Genomic DNA, 22,946 nt, shown 5'->3' with positions numbered 1-22,946 from the left:
AAGCTGAAACTCCAATACTTTGGCTACCTAATGCTAAGAGTTGACTCATTGGAAAAGACCCTGATGCTGGGAGGGATTGGGGGCAGGAGGAGAAGGGGACAACAGAGGATGAGATGGTTGGATGGCATCACCAACTTGATGGACATGAGTTTGGGTAAACTCCGGGAGTTGGTGATGGACAGGGAGGCCTGGCGTGCTGTGATTCATGGGGTTGCAAAGAGTTGGACATGACTGAGCGACTGAACTGAACTGAACCTAGTCTATCCTAAGGGACAGAAAGGACTTGTTCACTTCAGTCCTCAAAATGAAAGTCACTTACTCAGTAACTACCACAAGTAACTACAAACTTGGATTTCTTTGTATGGCCAGGTAAGAAAGAGTGGTAGGGAAACACAGTAGTTGATTCACTGATTGAATAATTAAGTGACTGCTCTGTGCCAAGCATAGACAGTTTCCAGCTGTTCAGAGGGGCACAGGTTGAAATACCTACAGGGCCAAACAGATCATATAAATGAGTAAAGAAGGCCAGAGGAGCCCTGGCAAACTGAGAATGCATGCCCCACCTAAGGGGGCAGCTTCCTTTTAGCCCTAGTGAATTGTTGCCAGGCAGGAATGTGGGCTCAGTACTGCCATATCTTCTGATTTTTTAAGAGAAGCTGGAAAACTAGATTTCTGTTTTACATTTCTTAATTTTCAAATGCTGGCTCAGTTTTTCTTTGAATCCTGTGCTGTGCTTAAATCCTATGTAGGTCAAACAAAGCATACCTTCAGGCCAGCTTTGGTCAATGGAATGCCAATTTAAATGCTCATCTGTTGTTTAGCTGCTATATCGTGTCTGACTCTTTGTGACCCCATGGACTCTAGCTTGCCAGGCTCCTCTGTCCATGGGATTTTCCCCGACAAGAATACTGGAGTGGGTTGCCATTTCTTTCTCCAGGGGATCTTCCCAACCACAGGATCAAACCCACGTCTCCTGCATTGCAGGCAGATTCTTTACTGCTGAGCCACCAGGGAAGCCCCAATGCTAATCTAACATAATATTTTTATAATGGGGAGACTGAGACCAATCAGAACAGGAATAATCAAATTAGTCTTTATAAAAGGTTTTTCCTAAACTTGGGAGGTTCATGTATCTAAGATTTGAAGGACCTATAAAAGCATGGTGACAATTATCATTTATTGAGTACTCACTGTATGCAATTCCCACATATCCTCACAGCAACGCTGTAAGCTATGCATGATTACTCTGATTTTACAAACAAAGGAACAAGCTTAAAGAGAGAAAATGACTTGTCCAAGTATTTTAGGAAAAATTTGTAGGCAAATACTGAAGAAAGGTTCCTTTTCCTTGCCAGGCCCAAATCAATTGTGCTTAGTTGCTCAGTCGTGTCCAACTCTTTGTGACCCCCATGTAAGCCGCTAGGCTCCTCTGTCCATGGGGATTCTCCAGGCAGGAATACTAGAGTGAGTTGCCATGCCCTCCTCCATGGGAACTTCCCAACCCAGGAATCAAACCTGGGTCTCCTGCATTGCAGGTGGATAAATCAATTAATAGATAATTTTTATAATACAGAGAGTGAAAAATTCAGGAGACAGACAGACATCCCAAGGGTTTTTCAAAAAGTCTTTGCTTTTGCATTCAAGATAGCAGTAAGTAGTAATATCTTACTCACATTTGTTTCTTAGTCCTCTGCTGTCAAGTTTTTCTTCTTGAACTGTTCCAAGTACGTGGTGACCTGTTGAGCTATTCCAAAGATACGAAGATTTGGAGACCCCCATCCCCATTCCCACTCTTAAAAGGGCCAAACAGAAAGTTCATGCCTGGGAGGATGATTCTGCCTGGGCACTGATTCTATTTCCTAATGTTACCTACACACCTCTTTTTATTCAAGATAATTGATGGTGATGGCATCCAATTACAACTTGCTGTTTTCCAGTTTGGGGTCTTGAGAAGACGAGTTGCTTCTAATTCTAACAGATTACAGAGCAACAAATCTCTAACACTTCTCAGGACTAGGACTCAGTGCAGGATAACCAAAGGATAACCTAAGTCGGTTTACACCTTCCTTCCCTGACCTTGTTTTAACTTAGATGTATGATTGCCCCTTAACAGACCTGCCTAAGCCTTGTGCCATGCTCTCTCAGTGACAGAGAGCCAAGCTCTACAATCATGGGGGAGGGAAGCATTGCAACATGCTAAGACCCTGCTATTCAGGGCTGACCAAAGGTCCCCAGTACACCAAGCTCACACAGCTGGGAACAGTAAAAGAGAAAGTATAATTTGAGGTTAAAGGATGACATGAGAAAAGGGAGGGGGAAAAAGAAAGTGATGAAGACTGGAGAAAGGAGCTGGGGGCAGGCCACTCCTCATGGACCCATTTCTCTGCAGCCCATCTCCCCTTCTTGTCAGACTTAGCAGGACCTTTTACAATCCTGGCTAGATCTAGTTTGTCTGTCAAATTGTCAGGGCGCCCCCATTGCTTCCCCAACCACTTCCCCAGGGAGAGAGGTGGAGGCTCTGCAGAACTCAGGTGTGGGGAAAAAGGCCGGTTTACAGATTGTTCATGCTCCTACATGGCTGAAGCATCCTTCACTTGCAGTTGTGAGGAGCCAATGGGCTCTTGGCCTCTGACAAGCCTTTGGAGATTAAAGCTAATAGACTGTAAGCACTGTCTCGTATGTCACTCCCTTTCCTAGCACCCATTACCAGGTGAGGAAAGGTGTTGCCCAGGTCCAACAGGGTACTGAGTAAATCATCCCTCTTCTAAGCTTCCTTCATGTATCATCCTCATTCGTGTTCTGCAGAAATCAATGAGTTTCCAGATTTGAAGCATCATCCTGCTCCTCTCCAAAGAGACACCCACTTCAGGAGCTCCTTTTACATTCTGCCCTTTGGGAATCCACACTCTCTTTCACTCAGTCCTGTGTGAACCTGGTCCCCTCCAGACTATGCTCCTTGACCAATGTAGCACCATCATACCACCTACCCCCATCCAGTTCTCTACTCAAACCCTCACTGCCTGATCCACGAGACCTCATCCTGCATCCCTGTCACATTGTGTAGCTGGCTCTGCAGCCGCCAGCGTATATTCACATAGACAATTCTATAACCCATGCCCTACATAGACCCTCATCCTTTTCATCTGACTTAATATCTCTAATAAGCCCCTTAGATAGACTTCCTTACATTCCTCAGGGGCCCTTGGCCCCTAGTTTACAAGCCTGATCACCTGGGCCTGTCCAGCCACGTTCTCCCCTCTAACAGAGCCTGCATGCAACTCCTCTCTGGCCACTCAGCATAAATGACTAAACACGCTGTTTTGATTCCTTAGGAATTTTTTTTTTCCCCTAAAAAGTCCATGTACTGTAACATGGCTTCATCACAACATGAACAACTTCCCACCCTCAAACCATTTTTTAAGAGTTTTTTTCTTTCAAGCAGTTTTGAGGTTCATAGCAAAATTGAGCAGAAAGTAAGAGCTCCCATATTCCCCTCGCTCCCCAAAGCCTCCCCTCCTATCAGCATCACACATCAGAGTAGTACATTTGTTAGAATTGCTGTCTACGCTGACACATTGTAGTTTACATTTAGGATTCATATTTCAATATTTTCTCCTCGCAGCAAGTCAGCAACTTCATCAAACCGCAGGTGTGTCCTCTGTGTTCTTGGACTTTAGCCGGATTAACCTAGATAATGCATGTAACACTGTACATGTTTACCTGTTTCTTGCACAGAGTAGGCACACAAAAAACATTTGCCGATAGAATTAGTATTGTGTGCACTTTGTCTGAAGAGGGGCTTCCCAGGTAAAGAATCTGCCTGCATTGCAGGAGGCCTGGGTTTGATCCCTGGGTTGGGAAGATCCCCTGGAGGAGGGCATGGCAACCTACTCCCCTATTCTTGGCTGGAGAATCCCCATGGGCAGAAGAGCCTGGTGGGATACAGTGCATGGGGTCACAAAGAGTCTGACAGGACTGAGTGACTAAGCACACACACATGTCCGAAGAGACTCGGGCTTTAGGAAGCAGAGCTGAACTTCGAAGGTCCCGCCTCTGCTTCCCTGTTCCTGCCCTTTTCTGCTCCCCGCCTCCAGGGCCTCATTCACACTCCGCTCTCCAGGGCCACGGTGAAGCAATTTCCGCCCTTAGAAGGGTGGGGCTTCCGTCTCCTGCTCTCGCGAGTACTGCTGGTCGAGAAAGGGCGGGCTGGCTGCCTTTCTTCCGTGTCCTTCCTCTGGGCTCCTGGTCACAGTTCCGCCCTTACTAGCCCCACCTTCGGCCAGAAAAGCCACTTCCACTCGGAAAAAGGGGTCGTCCCGCTGGAGGCGCCGGTCTATTTCCTGCCCAGCCAGTTTCCCCGTAACTTCCGCCAGGAGATACAGCCTCCGCCGCTATTCGTTCCATTCCACGATTGATGCAAACGAAACTAGATTCCCTCCTGCTCGAGATTAGAGCTCCTCACTCTATCTCGCTGCAGGAGAAAGAAGAGCGAGGAGGAAAAAAGCTTCCACCCTCCCACCAAACCCGCCCATGTCCGCGGAGGTGAAGCCGCCTTTGCCCTGAGAGAGGTGGAGCCAGCTTTTTTGTAAACCCGTTCTCGCGAGCTCTAGGAACTCTCGCGATAACTGACGCCCGACTTGTGCGCCCGGGAAACCCCGTTGCTTCCTTTCCCCTGGCTGGCAGCGCGGAGGCCGCACGGTAAGAAAAGTGCTCCGGAACGACCCGGGCGCGCGGAGTCGGGGCTCGGTTTCCGAGCCCGAGGCACGTGCCTGGGAGCTCCGGGGCACCCGCGTGGGGCCGTCCCGCCCCCTAGAGCCGCGGCCACGTGCGAGCGGCAGGTCTGGACATGTCTGACCCGCGCGCTCCGGAAACCGCGGCTGGGCCAGGTGGACACCCGGGAAAGCGCGGGTGGCGTGGAGGGCAGAATCAGGGGTTTGCTACATACAGCGTCTTCACAAACGGGGTCAGGCAGTGTTAATGCGCCCCAAAGAGACCGTGGTCATCGGTAAGCTCTGTAAGACCCTCAGGCGCCGGGGCCTCTAAAGCGGGGAATTGCAAGTAGGGCCTTCGGAAAGTAAGGGGAGTGCGGCGGTTCCGTCGCCGTGGGGCTGGGCCCCGACCGTTGGCAGTCTTCTCCATCCATCCTGTGTTCTCATGCTCGATCTTGCCCGCAGATGCCTGGAGTTACTGTAAAAGATGTCAACCAGCAGGAGTTCGTCAGAGCTCTGGCAGCCTTCCTCAAAAAGTGAGTGTGGGGACTGGGTGGGGGTCGAGTGGGTGGGGGCTCTGGTCTTGCCCGACGCCTCTGGGCCCTCGGGCTTTCTTTTTCTGGCTGGGGGAGCTTGTTGGAGGTTAGTGTGGAGTCCACTCTTTGTACATGAGGCCTGGGTTGTGTTTGAGTTTCAGTATTTTTCCTGTTGTGGGGCACATTGGGCTCCTAGTGATGTATAGTTGTGCTGACGGAAGGGAATTGGGATGGAGTTTGTGGAGGCTCCTGAATTGTGCCTTTCTGGCTGTCCTGGTCCCAGGTCCGGGAAGCTGAAAGTCCCTGAATGGGTGGACACCGTCAAGCTGGCCAAGCATAAAGAACTTGCTCCCTACGATGAGAACTGGTTCTACACACGAGCTGGTGAGGAACTGGGGCCTTTGGATGGGGCGTGGAGGGCGGGGTGTCCCCTTTGTGAGGTCTTACTTTTCCCCCAGAAATTCCGAGAGAAATATTTGACTGTCATTGCGTGCTTTGTGTGATGTAGGGTAATTTTGTGTTGTGATATTTGTTCATTTGTAAGCAATTTTACGTGAGGACCCTTGCTTTCCTCGGAGCCTCAAGGGAATCCCAGGGACAATGAATAAAGTGTTCATCTTTTGCCTAGAAGTAGTTCGTTTTCTAGAGAGTCGTTGTGCTTTCAGTGTTTGTTTCCTGTTTTCATTCAGGTCATCACACTAGCCTGTCTCCTCTTTAACAAGATGTTCATAACAAAGGGGTTGGAAATGTGACCCAGTTATTCTAAATCTTGACAAGTCTCAAGTGCTCAGAAAACGTTATGGTCACCCTGTACCACCTCCTTCTCTTAGCCTTTTATTAATCCTTCAGTAAGGACTGACTTAAGTATAGCCCCTGACTGCACAGTGTTAGTACTGTCTTGTCTATCTTTTTAATGATTGAAGTTTCTCCTGTGTCCCCCATGAAGCTTATCTTGGGAGTGGGGGATGGGATTCAGCCCTGGATTGTTCCAAGGCAGCAGCCTCTGCACAGGCCTTCACTATGGCCTCCCAGCCTCTCCACTCCCAAGCCTTCCTCCTCTGTGAAGTGGGTTCTGTCCTGACCACAGCTTGTCTCCATGTGGGAAGCAGAGTTTAGAAGTTGACAAAACTCCAGCATGACTTTGAGAAGAGCTGGCCTTGGTCAAGTTGCCCAGTACCTCAGAACATGAAGTGTTTGTAGTCTGAGCCCTGATGACTGTGAGGTGAGTGGGGTAGGTAGCTTATCCACCTACTCACTTCAGTGTTTTTAGAAAGAAAGATGGGGAGTGGGACAGCGTGGACAAGACCGCCACTGCCACCCCATCCATCCATCTTGGCAAGCAAGGTTTGTGTGGTCCTGCCTGCTTTTTTGTGATGCCCAAAATTTGGAGAGAGAGTAGTTTTTCTCATTTCGTGGGTGAATATGCACGTGTTATATAATCTGTACCTAACAGAAATCTCACGTATAGGGACTGGTGGTAGCTGATTCACTGTTGATGTCAGAGTGGTCAAGACATGAGGTGTGTCTGCTCCTGAGACCACAACCCACTCGGCCTTGTCATCACTTGGAGTTGGTGGTGGGCAGCTGTCTTCCCTTGGCAACATTCTGTACTTTGAGTTTCTAGGTAGCGGGAGGTTGGGGGGTGGGGAAAGGCCGTGGGTAATACACACCTCGTTGAGCCTGCTGGTCATCTCTGCAGTTGCTGTGGCCCTTTCTGTCCATTGTGTACCTTCCCTAACATCTCACACTGGGTGTGTGCCCTCTGCCTGCCCTGCTGGTCTCCCTCTGGATTTCCAGAGCCCCCTTTTGACTGGACTTTCCCAGCTGGCCTAGTGGCACAGATAGCAGTTCTAGACCGAGGTTTGTCAGGGCACAGACATGGTTACTCGTTTACAGTCACAGCAGAGGCCAGGGTTGGAGCTATGACAGACTACTGTCTGGCCCTTAACAGGAAAAGTTTGCCAACCTCTATTGAAATCTGGAGTGCTCCCACTGAGTTTGTTCAGTTCATACTCCTTAGAGGAGAGTCATGCAAGATAACTTGTTTGCCCAGGAGGAGACTGAGGTACTGACAGATGAAGACCCTGGGAGGGTGTGGCAGGCTGATCTCAGGTGTAGATTACAGGGGCAGGGTAGGTGACAGGGCCTTCGTAAGGGTGGTCTGGAAGAGCTGCGGTTATCTGTAGGGATGAATCGCCTCCAGGCAGTGGTGTTGGGGCCAGTGTGTGAGGGATGAGGTGTGGAGATGAACCGTTTCAGGAGAGCAGGGACCTCTGAGGGGAGGAGCAGGGTCAGGGGAGACATTAAGGGCTTTGAATGGGGTACTACATCGTAACCTGGGTAGACACGAGTGCTCAGATGGGCCTGCTTGAGAGGGAGGTAAGGATACAGTGTGTGTCTGGCAGTGAGTGAGCCGCTGCTGGATGGGGCACCTGAATCCCTTCTCCCCGCCACCCCATTTCTTCCCCACCCCCCCACCCCCCAGTGCCATTCAGCGTGCAAAATCTTCGGTCCCTGCCTGTGGATTGAACCCAGGCTCTGGGCAGTGAGCACAGAGTCCTAACCCCTGGACTGCCAGAGAATTCCCACTGAATTGTAAGGTGGAGGCCAGTCCCAGTCTGAGCGGTTTCCTTTTCCCGCCTTAGGATTCAGTGGGTCAGGATGGAGCCATGAACGTGAAATTAACACGGGCTGTTGGTTTGCTAGGCTGTGAAGACTTGTTTGGTCTGCCGTTTGCCAAGTGGAGTATGACCTGCCCCCTCATCCACTTTGGGGCCCAACAAGACACCTAGCTGGGGTTTGGGGGTGCTGCGTGGTTCCTCCTACAGTTTGAGGCAGGAGTGACTCCTCATCTGGGTCTCCTAAAGGGAGCAGAAGGATGCCTTTGGAGGGGCTGAAGGAAAAGCCATTTGTGGCAGCACCTCGTTCACTGAGGCCATCATAAACACCATTGGGGTGGCCTGGATTTGTGCCCTTACAGCTCTCCTTCAGGAGGAGGGGCTGGGGCCTCGGCCTAGGTCTGAAGGGCTGAGGAGAGGAGGTAAAAGGGGTCAGTGTTTCTGTAGAACTCAATATTTTGACTGTTAATTCCAATTTGTGAAGTTAATACTCCTGCTCTCCCTTGTAACGGGTCAGAAAAATAACCTGCACAAACTGCTGTGATGTGGGGGGGACCTGGTACCTGCCACACCAGGTGGTCGGGGCAGGAGGCCATTGCCATGCCACTTGGCTTATGGGAGTTAGCTCCTCGACCAGGGGTTGAACCCAGGCCCTTGGCAGTGAGAAAGCAGGATCCTAACCGCTGGACCACCAGGGATGTCCCCCACACCTGCTAGTTGTAGTGGTGTTAAGTTGGGCTTTGTTGGGAGTTTGTTCTCTCCTTTTCGCTGCTGGGACTGGAGTACGTTGTCCCCATGAGTACCGTGCCACTGACCACTAGACATGGGTGGGCTGTGTCACAGCTGATGTGGAGCCATGTTGGGATTCAAACTCCAGCTATGAGGCACTCACCCCTTTCCGTGGTGAGATTGGGCTGAGTGCTGTCCTGCTTCGGCAAAATTCACGTCTAGTGTGCAGCCTCTTCTGGGTGTTGGTGAAATTGGGGGTGTTCATCTTAACCCTTCTGTGGGTTAACCCTCATGCCTTCCATAGCCCAAGTGGAGAGCGGGTCTCCACATGGAACCAGGGCATGGCCAGACAGGTGTCGGTGGCGGGGGAGGTGGCCACTGGGCATCTGCACTGGTCTTGAAGGCCATTTTTCCATGAGGTTACTCCCCTGGCAGAAAGGTTGAGGGAAGGGGGCATCTTATAAGAGGTGAGTCTTTTGATCCTGGCAGTGGGTAGGCTGCTTGATGCCTGGAAGAGGGTCAGAACCCTGGTATAGAGGATGGCATGACTTCCCTGGTAGCTCAGACAGTAAAGCATCTGCCCACAATGCGGGAGACCTATGTTCAATCCCTGGATTGGGAAGATCCCCTGGAGAAGAAAATGTCAACCCACTCCAGTATTCTTACCTGGAAAATTCCATGGATGGAGGAGCCTGGTAGGCTACAGTCGATGGGATCGCAAAGAGTCGGACACGACTGAACGACTTCACTGGCATCTGTAGGCAGGTGGTCACAGTGCAAATCATGGGGACAGAGAGAACCAAGGAGAGTGATGTAAAGGGAGCAGGGCCAGAGGCAGTGATACCAGGGAGAGGCTGCTCAGTGGTCCTGGTGAAGTGGCCCGTGATAGGCCCCTGTAGCCTGTGTCCGCATCTGGAGGCGGGCCGACAATGGGCTGTGTGCAGGAACTGCCCTGGGAGGGGCAGCTGGAGGGGAGGAGGAGCCCACCCCAGCTCTTGACACAGGAGGGTCGTGGACATGGTCCAGTGCCCTGTGACTCTTGGCAGCAAGTCATTATTGAGAAAATAACTTCTGACTCATTTTCAGGACCTGGGAGAATCTTAACGTGCGGGGATCTGGAGTCTCTACCCTTGAGCTTTCATCCAAGTGGGGCCATGTGGTGGCCAGCATCTGGGCCCCAGCTCTTCAAACCTCAGTGGCTCCCTGAGGTAGAAAACCAGAAGCATCTGCAGGGCTGTCTGTCCCTCCAGAGCAGCCACACTATCAGGCTGGCTCCAGAGGCCATCTTAGTACTCACAGGAGAGAGCGTAAAAGCAGGTGGCACAGGGCCTGGCGTTCCAGTTGAACAGGAGAGATTTCCAAGGAGACTGGCCAGGGGACTTGCCCGAGCCAGTCTAGGGGTAGAAACCCCAGTCCACAGAGCAGGTTGACGTACCTTCCAGGTTGGGATTGTCCATGCCGTTAGGATGTCAGCACCGCTGCCATGGTGAACCCGAGCTCTTCAGGGCAGGCCTGGGACGGGGCAATCGGTAGGTCCTTTCTACAACTCTCCAGCCCTGCAGAGTTCCCAGACAGCTGGTTGTGGATGGCCATGGCTTAGACGTTTGCTGGGCTCTGTCTGTGAAACCTCAGGTGCGCCTCACCACTTGGCCAGGGTAGTCACAGCTAAGAAAGTCCCGAGGGCAGCAGGAAATGCCTGGTCACATGGCTGCGACAGTCCCTCCACTGCCGGTCCCCCCAGGCTCCTGAACTAGGGGCAGTGGAGCCTTGTGTGCGTTCTCCTGTTCTCCGTTTCCCCGACTGTAAGATGGTGAGACTCTGCTCCCTGTGGAATTCAGTGTGTGACTCTGAGCACGGCCTGTGCCTGAGAAAGGTTCTCAAGCCTCCCTTCCCTCCCACCCAGCTTCCACGGCACGGCACCTGTACCTCCGGGGTGGCGCTGGGGTTGGCTCCATGACCAAGATCTATGGGGGGCGCCAGAGGAACGGCGTCATGCCCAGCCACTTCAGCAGAGGCTCCAAGAGCGTGGCCCGGCGGGTCCTCCAAGCCCTGGAGGGGCTGAAAATGGTGGAAAAGGACCAAGACGGGTAAGCCAGCGAGGGGAAGCTGGGCACGTGAGGGTGCTTGGGGCCAGATCCCCACTGGTGCCTTAATGGAGGACCATCCTCCTCTGCCCGTCAGTGAGGTGTCAGGTGTGTCCTGGCCCTCGGGCAGGCAGGGGGTTCAGAAGAGTGAGCAGCCGAGGGGCCTCGCTCCGACCTCTCTGGCTGACTACTCCAGGCTCCAGGAAGGTAATTTAGCGACTGTCTGCTTTCATTAGCCTGCTCGTTAACTTTTCCCAATTGATTTTTCGGGGCTTTTGATCTATTGCTTGCAGAAACGACACCCCATCAGCTCAGGATGAGGGGGGGTTCCCATTGCAGCCTCCAGCTTGTTAGAATGCAGCCGACTGGGGACCTGAGTGGGACTTGGCTGGCGTCATGAGGTCCTGCGGCCAGGCGCCTCCTTGGGAAGCCTGACTTGTGTCCAGGAGAGGCCTGGCCTGGGCCAGGGATGCTGGTGCGAGTCCGCGCTCACCTGGGCCTGTGTGACCCTTCTCTCCCACAGGGGCCGCAAACTGACGCCTCAGGGACAGAGAGATCTGGACAGAATCGCTGGACAGGTGAGTGGGGACTTCAGTCACCACCCAGGGGCCTCTGGAGCCTGGATTTTGACAGTTTCCTCCTCTGGAGGGTACAGCCAGGGAAGCAGGGGTGCAGGAGAAAGAACGTTTCTAACAGACTTCCCTTCATGGGGGCTGGGAGACAGGTTGGAATGCAGGGCCCTGGGTGAAGGGAGCCCCGGGCCTGGGTGCAGCCAGCTGGGTCTCTTCTGCAGGGCACGTTTCCTCACAGGGCACGTTCCCTCGCAGGCCAGTCTGTCTCCCCAGGTCAGCCTTCTAATTCTGACTGCAGGGTTTCTTCCTTACTCCTGATAAGGGGCATCAGGCAGGGTGCCCAGAACCTGGCCTCCGTGTGGAGGCCGACTGACTAGGCACCCTGGGCCAGTCTCCCTGTCTGGGGTAGTGCTCTCAGCCACCTCACAAGGTAGTGGCGAGGATTCCTAAGCTGCAGCAGCAGGAGCCCCGGGGCCTGGCATGAAGCTGTTGTTGGTTTTCTTCTTTGTGTGTTGTTGACTTAGGCCCCCTGGGAGCCTTGGACTGTGGAGTCCCTTAGTTTCTCAGTGGCAGACAAGAGTGGCATATTCAGCCATCTGGGAGCGGGAGGTGGTCTGGCAGGCGGTAGGGACAGTGCAGGGCCTGGCACCAGCAGCAGTGTGGATTGGGTTAATGGGCAGAGGTCAGAATCATACTACAGTGCTCTCGTGAGTCCCGATTTCTGCTTCTGTAAAAGGGGGAAGTGCCCGAGGCTGTGAGCCTCTGATGAGATCAATACATAGGAAACCACAAATCAGGAGGCCTGGTGCCCCCTGGTTAGTGGGGAGCTTCGGTGAAGTGCCCCAGCACAGGGCCACAGCTGATCGTAACTATTTGTCTATCTTTCCCACAGGTGGCAGCTGCCAACAAGAAGCATTAGAACAAATGATGCTGGGTTAATAAATTGCCTCGTTCGTAACCCCGGTCTGGGTCTCCTGTTTTGGGGGGTGGGGCAGGAGGACGGAGTGCTTCCCTTCCCTTGTGAAAGAGGCGCCAGGGGCTTCCTGGATCGCTGTAGTACTCAGCAGCCCCAGAAGCCTGAGGCCTGGCTTCCAGATTCAAACGGGTTCTACCCCAAGTGGGCAAGGTGCTGGTGCGCGACCCAGGGCCTTTGCGTGTCCGCAGAGCAAGTCTCCAAAAAAAGAAACTGAAAGTTCAAGCAGTGGCCCTGCTGGAGCAAAGCAGGAGGGGCCCTGGGGCTCAAGTGCTGCTTCCCTGGAAGGAAGTGGGCAGGGGCAGCCGCCCTCACTCCGGGCAGTCCTTGTGTGCCTTCCGCCCAAGGTTTTGACCTCTGCCTCTGTGCACTTCCTTTCCCTGATCTACTTGGGATCCCTAGCCTGGGCCCTGCTATACCCCCTTCAACCAGGGGAAGCTGCAGCATGGACCCAGTTGGGACCAGGGTGCTAACTTCCTTCCCCAGGGGAGGGATGTAACACCTGCACAGAGGCTGTGGTCTGGGGCCCGCTCCGTGCCCTGCCCCCTCTGGGTCTCCGTGGTGATTGGCTCTTGGCACTGATGGGACCTTCCCTGGTAGCTCAGACGGTAAAGAATGCTTCCCTTGCAGAAGGGAATGGCTGCCCACTCCAGTATTACTGCCTGGACAATTCCATGGACAGAGGAACCTGGTAGGCTCCAGTCCATGGGGTCACAGAGTCAGACACTGAGCAGCTTTGAATCTTAGAGGGAGAAGCCTTACCACCCTAAGGACCAGGCCCACCTCCCAGCTGGGGAAAGCCAAAATGCTGAGGCTAACCTGTCTAGGCCACAACCCCTGAGGTTCCTCCACCCTAAGTTACCACTGAGATCAGACCTAGTGCCATGCCTGACTTCTGGACTCTGAGTGACATGGGTTTGAGTTCCACTACTGCCCCTAATTGCTACGATCCTGAGCAGCTTACCCTCAGCCTGCTCTTGTTTGTAAAGCTACTTATTCCTGCCTGAGGGATTCTGGGAGAGTCCCTGTCGGCTCAAAGCTGCATACCTGGTGTACCGAGATGTTCAAAGTGAAAATACCAGACCACAGAGTCATAGACCTTTGGTACTACTGCCCCCCAGCTCAAAGTTGTCAGGGCTGGAAGTTACTGATGTGAACACTAGACTACAGCCTACCAGTGTGTTTCTACCCAAGTACTCCAGTCACTCAGTAGTGTCCGAAACCTTGTGACCCCACGGACTGCAGCACTCCAGGCTTCCCTGTCCATCACAACTCCTGGAGCTTACTCAAACTTACCCATCATGTAGGTGATGCCATTCAGCCATCTCATCCTCTGTCTTCCCTTCTGCCTTCAATCTTTGCCAGCATCTGTCTTTTCCAATGAGTCAGTTCTTCGCATCAGGTGGCCAAAGTAATTGGAGTTTTAGCTTCAGCATCAGTCCTTCCAATGAATATTCAGGACTGATTTACTTTAGGATGCGCTGGATCTCCTTGCAGTCCAAGGGACTTGGAAGAGACTCCTCCAACACCACAGTTCAAAGGTGTCAATTTTTTGGGACTCAGCATCTTTTTGGTCCAACTCTCAAATTCATACATGACTGCTGGAAAAAACCATAGCTTTGCCCAGACAGACCTTTGTTGGTAAAGTCATGTCTCTGCTTTTTAACATGCTGTCTAGGTTGGTCATAGCTTTTCTTCCAAGGAGCAAGCGTTTTTTAATTTCCTGGCTGTAGTCACCATCTGCAGTGATTTTGGAGCCCAAGAAAGTCTGTCACTGTTTCCATTGTTTCCTCATCTATTTGCCATGAAGTGATGGGACCGCATGCCATAATCTTACTTTTCTGAGTGTTGAGTTTTAAGCCAACTTTTTCACTCTGCTCTTCATCAAGAGGCTCTTTAGTACTTCTTCCATTTCTGCCATAAGGGTGGTGTCATCTGTGTATCTAAGGTTATTGATATTTTTCCCAGCAATCTTGATTCCAGCTTGTGCTTCATCCAGCCAGGCATTTCACATGATGTACTCTAAATATTAAGTTAAATAAGCAGGGTGACAATATACAGCCTTGACATACTCCTTTCCCGATTTGGAACCAGTCTGTTCCATGTTCAGTTCTAACTTGCTTCTTGACCTGCATACAGATTTCTCAGGGGCTTCCCTTGTGGCTCAGCTGGTAAACAATCTGCCTGCAATGCAGGAGACCTGGGTTGGGAAGGTCCCCTGGAGAAGGGAAAGGCTACCCACTGCAGTATTCTGGCCTGGAGAACCCCATGGACTGTATAATCCATGGGGGTCGCAGAGTCAGTCACGACAGAGTCTGAAGTACTAGAGGTGCTGTATAACCATATCACTTAATACTTTTGTGAAGTAGGTGCCCAAACACACCCACTGTTTCAGTTCAGTCGCTCAGTCGTGTCGAACTGCGACCCCATGAAATCACACCAGGCCTCCCTGTCCATCACCAACTCCTGGTGTCCACCCAAACCCATGTCCATTGAGTCAGTGATGCCATCCAACCATCTCATCCTCTGTCGTCCCCTTCTCCTCCTGCCCTCAATCTTACCCAGCATCAGGGTCTTTTCAAATGAGTCAGCTCTTCACATCCAGTGGCCAAAGTATTGGAGTTTCAGCTTCAACATTGTTTGGAGATGGGAAAAAGAAGTCACAGGATGCATGATTTTCCTCATGACCTACAGCTAGGAGGTGGCAAAGCCAGCATTTGGTAGCTACAGCCAGCTACCTGGGCTGTAGCCCCTGAAGGGCTTAGAAATGAGGAAAATGAGACCCAAAGGGTTACACTCCTGGGCATGGCCTTGAGCCAGTCACTCCTTGTTTGGGACCTAAGTTTCCTCTGGTCGATTGAGAATGAAATTTCCCAGAATTGTCCTGGGAATGCAATGCCAAGCATCTGGTTAGCTTGCCCAGTGCCAGATACCAGGGGTGCTGGGTAAGTGGGTCGTGGAAGTGCCCAAACCAGCCTGCCTGAGAGGGCCTGCAATGCGTCGGATGCACCCCTCTGGCCACTGGGGGGCAGTCAAGGTCCTGAAAACCAGCTTGGCCAGGAGTGATGCTGAAAGAGGTGAATTCCCAGGGTTGCAGTGACTGGACCACCCAGGTATCTTCCTACGTGGGAGTCAGAAGGAGGAACTTTAGTACAGAGGGGCTTATAACCCCCTATACAGAGAGGAGCCCAACGGAACACCTGGGTCCCTGGAGGGAAGGGGGGAGGGTCCAAGGGCCAGAGAAGAGGAAGTGTGTCCTAGGAACCCTGCTCTGTGATATTCTTACAGCCTCACAAGGTAGAGGGGTTGTGCCCAAGTTACAGGAGGAGAAACTGAGGCTCAGATGACCAGAGCTGAGATTCAAACCCAGGAGGTGTGATCTCTTGAGGCCCACGTCCTTCTGTGTGGGTGACATTTGAACTTTTTTAAAATTACGAAAGACTTCAATACACAAAACAGTATAATAGTGTAACAAGGACCCATGAACCCACTACCCAGCTTAAAAAGTAAAACGACCTAAAACGAAGAGAGACAAAGCCTTCTGTGTACCCTTCCCCCAGAGGGAAGCCCCCTTGCGAGTGGGGTGTCACTCCCCTGCATGGGCTCACCCCTTTCCTGCACACACGTTTCCCTAACAGCACACGTTGCTTTGCCTTTTGAAAACAAGTCAGCTGGATCCTGCCACAGTCCATTTCTTCTCATTTTTTTGTTGGTCCTGAGACGCAGCCCTGTTGACAAGTGAAGCTCGGACTCTTCTGCTGTGTGCTACTTTATTGACAACCAATACTTAGGCCACCTGATGCGAAGAGCTGACCCATTGGAAAAGACCCTGATGCTGGGAGAGGAAAGCGATGACAGAGGATGAGATGGTTGGATGGCATCACCGACTCAATGGACATGAGTTTGAGCAAACTCCAAGAGATGGTGAAGGACAGGGAAGCCTGGCACGCTGCAGTCCATGGGGTCGCCAAGAGTCGGGTACGACTGAGCGACCAAACAACAACAGCCAGCAGCCCACTCCAGTATTCTTGCCTGGACAATCCCATGGACAGAGGAGCCTGATGGGCTACAGTCTATGGGGTTGCAAGAGTCAGACACGACTTAGCGACTAAACCACCACCACCGTCAGTTCAGTTCAGTCGCTCAGTCGTGTCCGACTCTGCAACCCCATGGACTGCAGCATGCCAGGCCTCCCTGTCCATCACCAACTCCCAGAGCTTACCTAAACTCATGTCCACTGAGTTGGTGATGCTATCCAACCATCTCATCCTCTGTCGTCCCCTTCTCCTCCTGCCTTCAATCTTCCCCAGTATCAGGGTCTTTTCAGATGAGTCAGCTCTTCACATCAGGTGGCCAAAGTACTGGAGTTTCAGCTTCAACATCAATCCTTCCAATGAACACTCAGGACTGATTTCCTTTAGGATGCACTGGTTGGATCTCCTTGCAGTCCAAGGGACTCTCTAGAGTCTTCTCCAACACCACAGTTCAAAAGAGTCAATTCTTCGGCACTCAGCATTCTTTTTGGTCCAACTCTCACATCCATACATGACCACTGGAAAAACCACCACCTTGACTAGACACACCTTTGTTGGCAAAGTAATGTCTCTGCTTTTTAATATGCTGTCTAGGTTGGTCATAACTTTTCTTCCAGGGAGTAAGCGTCTTTTAATTTCCTGGCTGCAGTCACCATCTGCAGTGATTTTGGAGCCCCCAAAAATAAAGTCAGCCACTGTTTCCACTGTTTCCCCATCTATTTGCCATGAAGTGATGGGACCGCATGTCATGATCTTAGTTTTCTGAATGTTGAGTTTTAAGCCAACTTTTTCACTCTCCTCTTTTACTTTCATCAAGAGGCTCTTTAGTTCTTCCTCACTTTCTGCCATAAGGGTGGTGTCATCTGTATATCTGAGGTTATTGATATTTCTCCTGGCAATCTTGATTCCAGCGTGTTCTTCATCCAGCCCATCATTTCTTACGATGGGATTTTTTTAATTTTGGGGGGATGCTTGGACTCTTCACATAAGTTAAATAAGCAGGGTGACAATATACAGCCTTGACGTACTCCTTACCATAGCTCCATGTATACGTTCATTCTCCTATAAAGGAATTTCTCATCTGTTTCCCAGTTTTGGCTGCCAAAAATCTCCCTGCCATGAATTTCTTCCTAGGTGTCCCCTTATGTGTGTGTGTCTTATATGTGTGTGCACATGTGTGACATGGGCCCCTAACAGCTCACAAACATCTCAACAACTTCATATCATTCCACTCCCCCACCCCTCAGGCTTCATTTTCCTCCCACTTGACCTAAAATGATGTTCAAAGGAACCTGGGCACACGTGAGTGACTTGGAATCCCTGCTCCGCCACCAGAGTGTAACACTGGGCAAGTGACAGATGGTGCCCCTCTCTGTGATGGCCTGAGTTTCCCCCCTTTAAATTGGTGGGGGGTGGGGGCGGTAAGTGGCCTACCCTACTGACCTGTGGCTGAAATGAAAGAACACCAGGAAAGAGCCCATTGTGGCCCTTGGATGTCAGGAATATCATCTTAAGTCACAGCACCAGGGAGATATTTTCATCCTCATCTCTTGGATTAAAAATGCTGAACCTCAGGGACTTCCCTGGTGGTCCAGTGGCTAAGACTCCATGCTCCTAATGCAGGGGACCCGGGTTCAATCCCTGATCAGGGAACTAGAACCCACATGCCACAATTTACTAGAGTTCGTATGTCACAATTAAGACCCTGCGCTGCCACATAAATAAAATGATACATATATACATTTTTAAATGCCGAAGCTCAGAAAGGAAAGCCATCACCTAGTCACAGAATTGGTGAGCCTGCCTCATTTATTTCTCATGTGTGTATGTTAGTTGCTCAGTCGTGTCTGACTCCATGGAATTCTCCAGGCAAGAATACTGGAATGAGTAGCCATTCCCTTCTCCAGGGGTTCTTCCTGCATCTCCTTGTATGTATGTGCGCATGGGATTGAACCCTTGTCTCCTGCCTTGGCAGGTGGATTCTTTACCACTGAGCCACCAGGGAAGCCCTTATTCCTCATAAACATTAATAATAACCAACCTTTACTGAGCACCTATCCACGTGCCGGGGTCTTGTGTTCAGCGCTGTGCATGTACAACCTCTAAATTCTCCTTTCCAGCCCCAAGAAGGGAGGACACAGAGGCTCAGGGAAGCCGCCCTGCAAGGCAGGGGACGTGGGTTTGAACCCTGGTCAGGGAACTAAGATCCCACATGCCATAAGGCAATAAGCCCAGGGCCACAACTAGAGAATCTGTGTGCCCCAGCGAAGGATCCCGCATGACACAGCAAAGATCTCATATGCTGCGACTGAGACCCAATGCAACCAAATAAATTAATAAGTATTTTAAAAAAAGAAGTGAGGACACAGAGGCTCAGAGAGGGGACAAGTTTTGCCCAAGGCCAATGAGAGGCAACGACCAAGCTTGGAACCACCACCACCCTTGACTGCCTGTGTGCAGCAGGCCCCCCAAACCCTAGCTCCCTCGGGCGGGGCGGGTTTCCTTTCCAGTGACGAGCCAGGCCTTGAACCAATCTCTTCCCCCCACCCAAGCAGCCTCCTCTCAGGGGAGTTGTGGTGGCCACAGGTGCAAGGAGCGGTTCCTCTCCACTCACGGCCTGAAGCCTCCTCCACCAGGGGCTTCCCCCAGCCCGCCAGCCAAAGAGCCCAGCAGTGGGGCCAGCGAAGCCCATCTCCGCAGGGCTGGGCAGGAAGTGGGGCGGGGTTTGGGGCTCAGCCGAGGTGGGATCTGGTACCCCAGGACTGCTGCAACCCAGACTAACCAACCCACTGGGAGAAGATGCCTGAGGGTCCCCAAGCCCTGCAAAGCCCGCCTGCCACCATCTTTCTCCTCCTGATCTCCGCTGCTGGCCTGGGTACGTGGTTAACAGGCAGGTGCTGGGGGAGTCAGTAGTGGGAACTGGGAGATTGCTGAGAGAGGCCCCAGGCAGAGGGGGAGGGAGAGGAGCTGGCAGGAGGCAGGCTAGAAAAGACCCTGTAGAAACTGCATCTGTCTGCTTGATTGTCCCAAACAGGCCGGTGGGAAGCTGGAGGGGGCTCAGCGAAGTTGAAGGCGCGCGTCCTGGCCTGGTGGAGGGAGGCAGGGGCAGGAGACATCTTCCCCACCCGCTCGCCCCCCAGATCAAAATAAGGAACTAAGGTTGCCCTTGACTGACTGAGCTCCAGAGCTGGGGGCAGGGACGGGACGGTGGTGGGTAGCGGTAGCGGTCAGCTTCAGTGGGGAGAAAAAGCTTTCTCCTTTTCTGCCTTGAATCCTAGTCCTCACCCCTACTTAGGGAACCCCTTCTCAATGTTGGGGGAGTAGGTGACCTTCCCCCTTGCCCTCCCACACAATGCCAGCTGGCAGGGCTGTGACCACCCTGTTTGACCGAGGAGTTGAGAGAGGCGGCCAGTCACCCCAAATTTCCACTGGGAGCTGAGATTGGAGTGACTCCCCCGGTTGCTGTCTCTTGCCCCACTTCCTCCTCCTTCTCTCTTCCTCACCTCTGCCCTCCTCCTTCCAAAAGAGGCAGAGCCAGCCATGCGGACTGGCCCAGGAGGAGGGGGCACAGAACTGGGCCTACCCCCCCGCCCCGCACCGTTTCTGGGCCGCCCCATCTCCTTCCACCCAGCTGAGGCCCTCCCAGCCCTAACCAGCTAGCTCAGCCCAGTCCCTGACCTCACCCCTGGCCCTCAGCTTGACACCCTGGGGTGGGCCCAGGGTCACAGGGCAGGGCAGGCTCACAAACTGGCAGGAAGAGGCCCAGGGCCAGGGGACTCCTGCTGCCGTGGGTCGCAGCTGGCCCACTGGTAGAATGGGTCGATGACAGAACCGATTTCTATGGGTTCTGTGATAATTACACAAAGTAAATAAAGTGCCAGTGTGGGGCTGGGCAGGGGCTGGGTGAGAAAATAATCCAGGAGGGCCTTCAGGAGGAGGTGATGCCCAAACTGATTTTGGAAAGAGCTTCCTGGCCTGGGGCACTGCTAGTCCTAGGGAATTGCCTATTCAAGTGCCAGCGAGCTCAGAGGGCATGGAAGCACAGAGGAGGGGGAAGAGGGAGGAGGTGGCTCTGAAGGGGCAAGTGGGGACACCCCCCAGCCCCCTGCCCTCCACTCTGGGTGTGTCACTCACACTTCTCCACACCCCACCCCCCACACACATACACACACAGCCAGGAGGAGTCCTGCAGCTACCAGGGGTCAAGCTGGGTCAGTGTCCCCATTGGCTGTCCCTGACCCATCTGCCTCCTCTCTGCAGGCCCCGGGTGCCAGGCCCTGTGGGTGGAGTGGGGCCCACCCTCGGTGACGGTGAGCGTGGGGGAGGAGGTGCGCCTCCAGTGCACGCACAATGGCAGCAACACCAACGTTACGTGGTGGCACGTCCTCCAAAGCAACTCCTCATGGCCCCCTGTGATGTATCAGGGGAACCTGGGTGCCGGGGGCGAGCTGATCATCAAACCAGTGAACAAGACTCACAGGGGCATGTATAGGTGCCAAGTCAGTGACGGCAAGAAGATTCAGCGCTCCTGCGGGACGTACCTCCGCGTGCGAGGTGAGTGCCCATCCCGTCCATCCGCCGGGAAGGCGGGTTGGAGCCCGTGCCTGCATCGCCTGCATCTCGGGCATCCTGGGTCTCCGGCTTTCACGCAGTGGCCAGTCTTCTCACCTGCAAAGCGGGAGCGGCTTCCACGGTCTTGGGCCTCGCTGGAGGGGGCGTGACCTAGGGGCGTGGCCATGGGGCAAGGTGGGGCTCTGAGCCGTATTCCCTCCTCACAGACCCGCTCCCTAGGCCCTTCCTGGACATGGGGGAGGGCACCAAGAACAACATCATCACCGCCGAGGGCATCATCCTCCTCATCTGCGCCGTGGTGCCTGGAACGCTGCTGCTCTTCCGGGTGAGCCTGCCCCCCAGGCCCACCCCGCGGGGACTAGCGGACCCCCAAGAGTCCCTCCCGCCTAGAACTTGGCAGAATGGCAGCACCCACCTCCCAGGCGCCGAGGGCCTGAAAATTTAATAGAATGAACGCATTTGAAACTGTCCTGGGACCAGAGGGGCGTCCTTGCTCAGTCTCCCCTCAGGGTTCTCTTCACCTCTGGCCCCAGGGATGTCTCACTGGCCCCCTCTATCCAGGAGGGCTGTACCCTTCAGATGTAGCCAAGGCTGGGGGAGATGGGAACTGGTGTCATCCCGGAGTGTCTGACCCCCACCAGCGTCTCTTTGGCATGCATGTGTGCTCAGTCGCTAAGCAGTGTCCTGTTCTTTTGCACCCCGCGGACTGTAGCCCACCAGGCTCCTCTGTCCATGGGATTTCCTAGGCAAGAATACCTGAGTAAGAATACCTGGCTCAGCAGTAAAAGAATCCACCTGCAATGCAGGAGACGTTGGTTCCATCCTTAGGTCAGGAAGATCCCCTGGAGACGGGAATGGCAACCCACTCCAGTATTCTTGCCTGGAGAATCCCATGGACAGAGGAGCCTGGCAGGCTACTGGCCACAGGATCGCAAAAAATGTCGGACACAACCGAGCGACTAAAACAACAACAAATTCTCTTTAGGCCACAAGACAACTATAGCCACTTAGTACTATTGCTCTATTTGTGGGGAAGAATAGGCAGTGGTACAATCAAAAGGATACTGGCTTGGACCCAGAGTGGCCTGCCACTTACAGGATATGTGACTCTGGGCATGTCCCTTAACTCCTGGCCTCCAGGAGGGTCTGAAAACATGATCTCTATCCACGGCCCCCCCTCCGCCCCCACTCACTGAAGCTCCCCATCCCTCAACAGAAACGATGGCAGAACATGAAATTCGGGGCTGATATCCAGGATGACTACGAAGACGAAAATCTCTATGAGGTGAGTGGAAGGAAGGTGGGGGCAGGTGCAGAGCGGGGGCAGGTCTGCGGAGTAGGGTGGGGGGGTCTCCTAGGGCTCCTCCTTGAGGCTGGTTGGGGGCAGGGAACCGGGCCTCGGGGCACTGAGGCCCACCACCCTGTTTCCTCCCCAGGGCCTGAACCTTGATGACTGCTCCATGTATGAGGACATCTCCCGGGGCCTCCAGGGTACCTACCAGGACGTGGGCAGCCTCCACATTGGAGATGCTCAGCTGGAGAAGCCGTGACCCTGCTGGGCTGACCCGCCATGCACCCAACCCGTGTTTCACCCTACTTCCCCCCGAAGCCGCTCTCTTTTCACAATCTTTCCTGGGAGTGTCCTGACTCAACTTCCCCCTGGGACTGTCCACTCTTCTTCCCTCTAGGTCATCCTTGTCCTCATCCCCTCCACACACCCTAACTGATCCTCCCCCTATTGCCTTTCCCTGGCTTCCCCCACCCACCCACCCAGCGGGTGATGAGCCCTTACTCACTGCCTCTAGGGGAGCTGAACGTAGCAGCCTCCTTAGTGTCACCTCCCCTCTGCCTGCTCTGTCATGGCCACTTAGTGATAATAAATCCTTCCCAACGGCAGACCTTCGCAGGAGTCATGGATCTCGTGGGGACCATTCCCCTTCCTTTTCTGAAACCGAGAAATCCAGGACATCAGCCCCCTCCTCCCCCAGCCCCTGTCCACTCCCCACACCTGGGACCAGGTAGCCAGTCTTGGCCATCTCCTGAAAATACAAGAAGCGTCTTGGGAAGGGTCCTACCCCAGGCTCTGTGCCTCAGCAGAGGGGGACACAGCAGGGTCCCA

General features: G+C 53.2%; 1 protein-coding gene across 5 annotated transcripts; it reads left to right on the top strand.

Annotated features, from left to right (window-relative positions):
* Positions 1-4,664: 4,664 nt before the first annotated feature.
* On the top strand, positions 4,665-22,723 carry RPS19 (ribosomal protein S19). 5 transcript variants are annotated; one of them, XM_086352804.1, is made up of 7 exons: positions 4,665-4,698; positions 5,175-5,245; positions 5,529-5,629; positions 20,516-20,809; positions 21,034-21,152; positions 22,044-22,112; positions 22,264-22,719. In XM_086352804.1, the coding sequence occupies exons 2-7, from the start codon at positions 5,175-5,177 to the stop codon at positions 22,375-22,377; spliced, it is 768 nt and encodes a 255-aa protein (XP_086208930.1). In that variant the 5' UTR covers positions 4,665-4,698; the 3' UTR covers positions 22,378-22,719. The 5 variants fall into 5 exon arrangements, with proteins under 5 accessions (XP_086208930.1, XP_086208926.1, XP_086208928.1 ...); XM_086352800.1 differs by lacking the exons at positions 20,516-20,809; positions 21,034-21,152; positions 22,044-22,112; positions 22,264-22,719 and adding exons at positions 10,496-10,679; positions 11,200-11,254; positions 12,141-12,206; XM_086352802.1 differs by lacking the exons at positions 20,516-20,809; positions 21,034-21,152; positions 22,044-22,112; positions 22,264-22,719 and adding exons at positions 10,496-10,679; positions 11,200-11,254; positions 12,141-12,206 and having other exon boundaries at positions 4,665-4,886.
* The last annotated feature ends 223 nt before the right edge of the window (positions 22,724-22,946 follow it).

The sequence above is a fragment of the Bos grunniens genome, chromosome 18, assembly GCF_055505025.1.
Source record: "Bos grunniens cultivar Pamir isolate PY7600 chromosome 18, Bosgru_T2T1.0, whole genome shotgun sequence".
Taxonomy (NCBI): Eukaryota; Metazoa; Chordata; class Mammalia; order Artiodactyla; family Bovidae; genus Bos; species Bos grunniens.
The sequence above is the reverse complement of the archived record's forward strand: the minus strand, read 5'-3'. Positions and strand labels throughout refer to the sequence as shown.

Coding starts and splice junctions, on each gene's coding strand:
- RPS19 (XM_086352804.1), top strand. CDS start 5,175: ATGCCTGGAGTTACTGTAAAAGATGTCAACCAGCAGGAGTTCGTCAGA. Junction 5,630..20,515: donor CTGGTTCTACACACGAGCTG/GTGAGGAACTGG, acceptor TCCTCTCTGCAG/GCCCCGGGTGCCAGGCCCTG. Junction 22,113..22,263: donor AAGACGAAAATCTCTATGAG/GTGAGTGGAAGG, acceptor TTTCCTCCCCAG/GGCCTGAACCTTGATGACTG.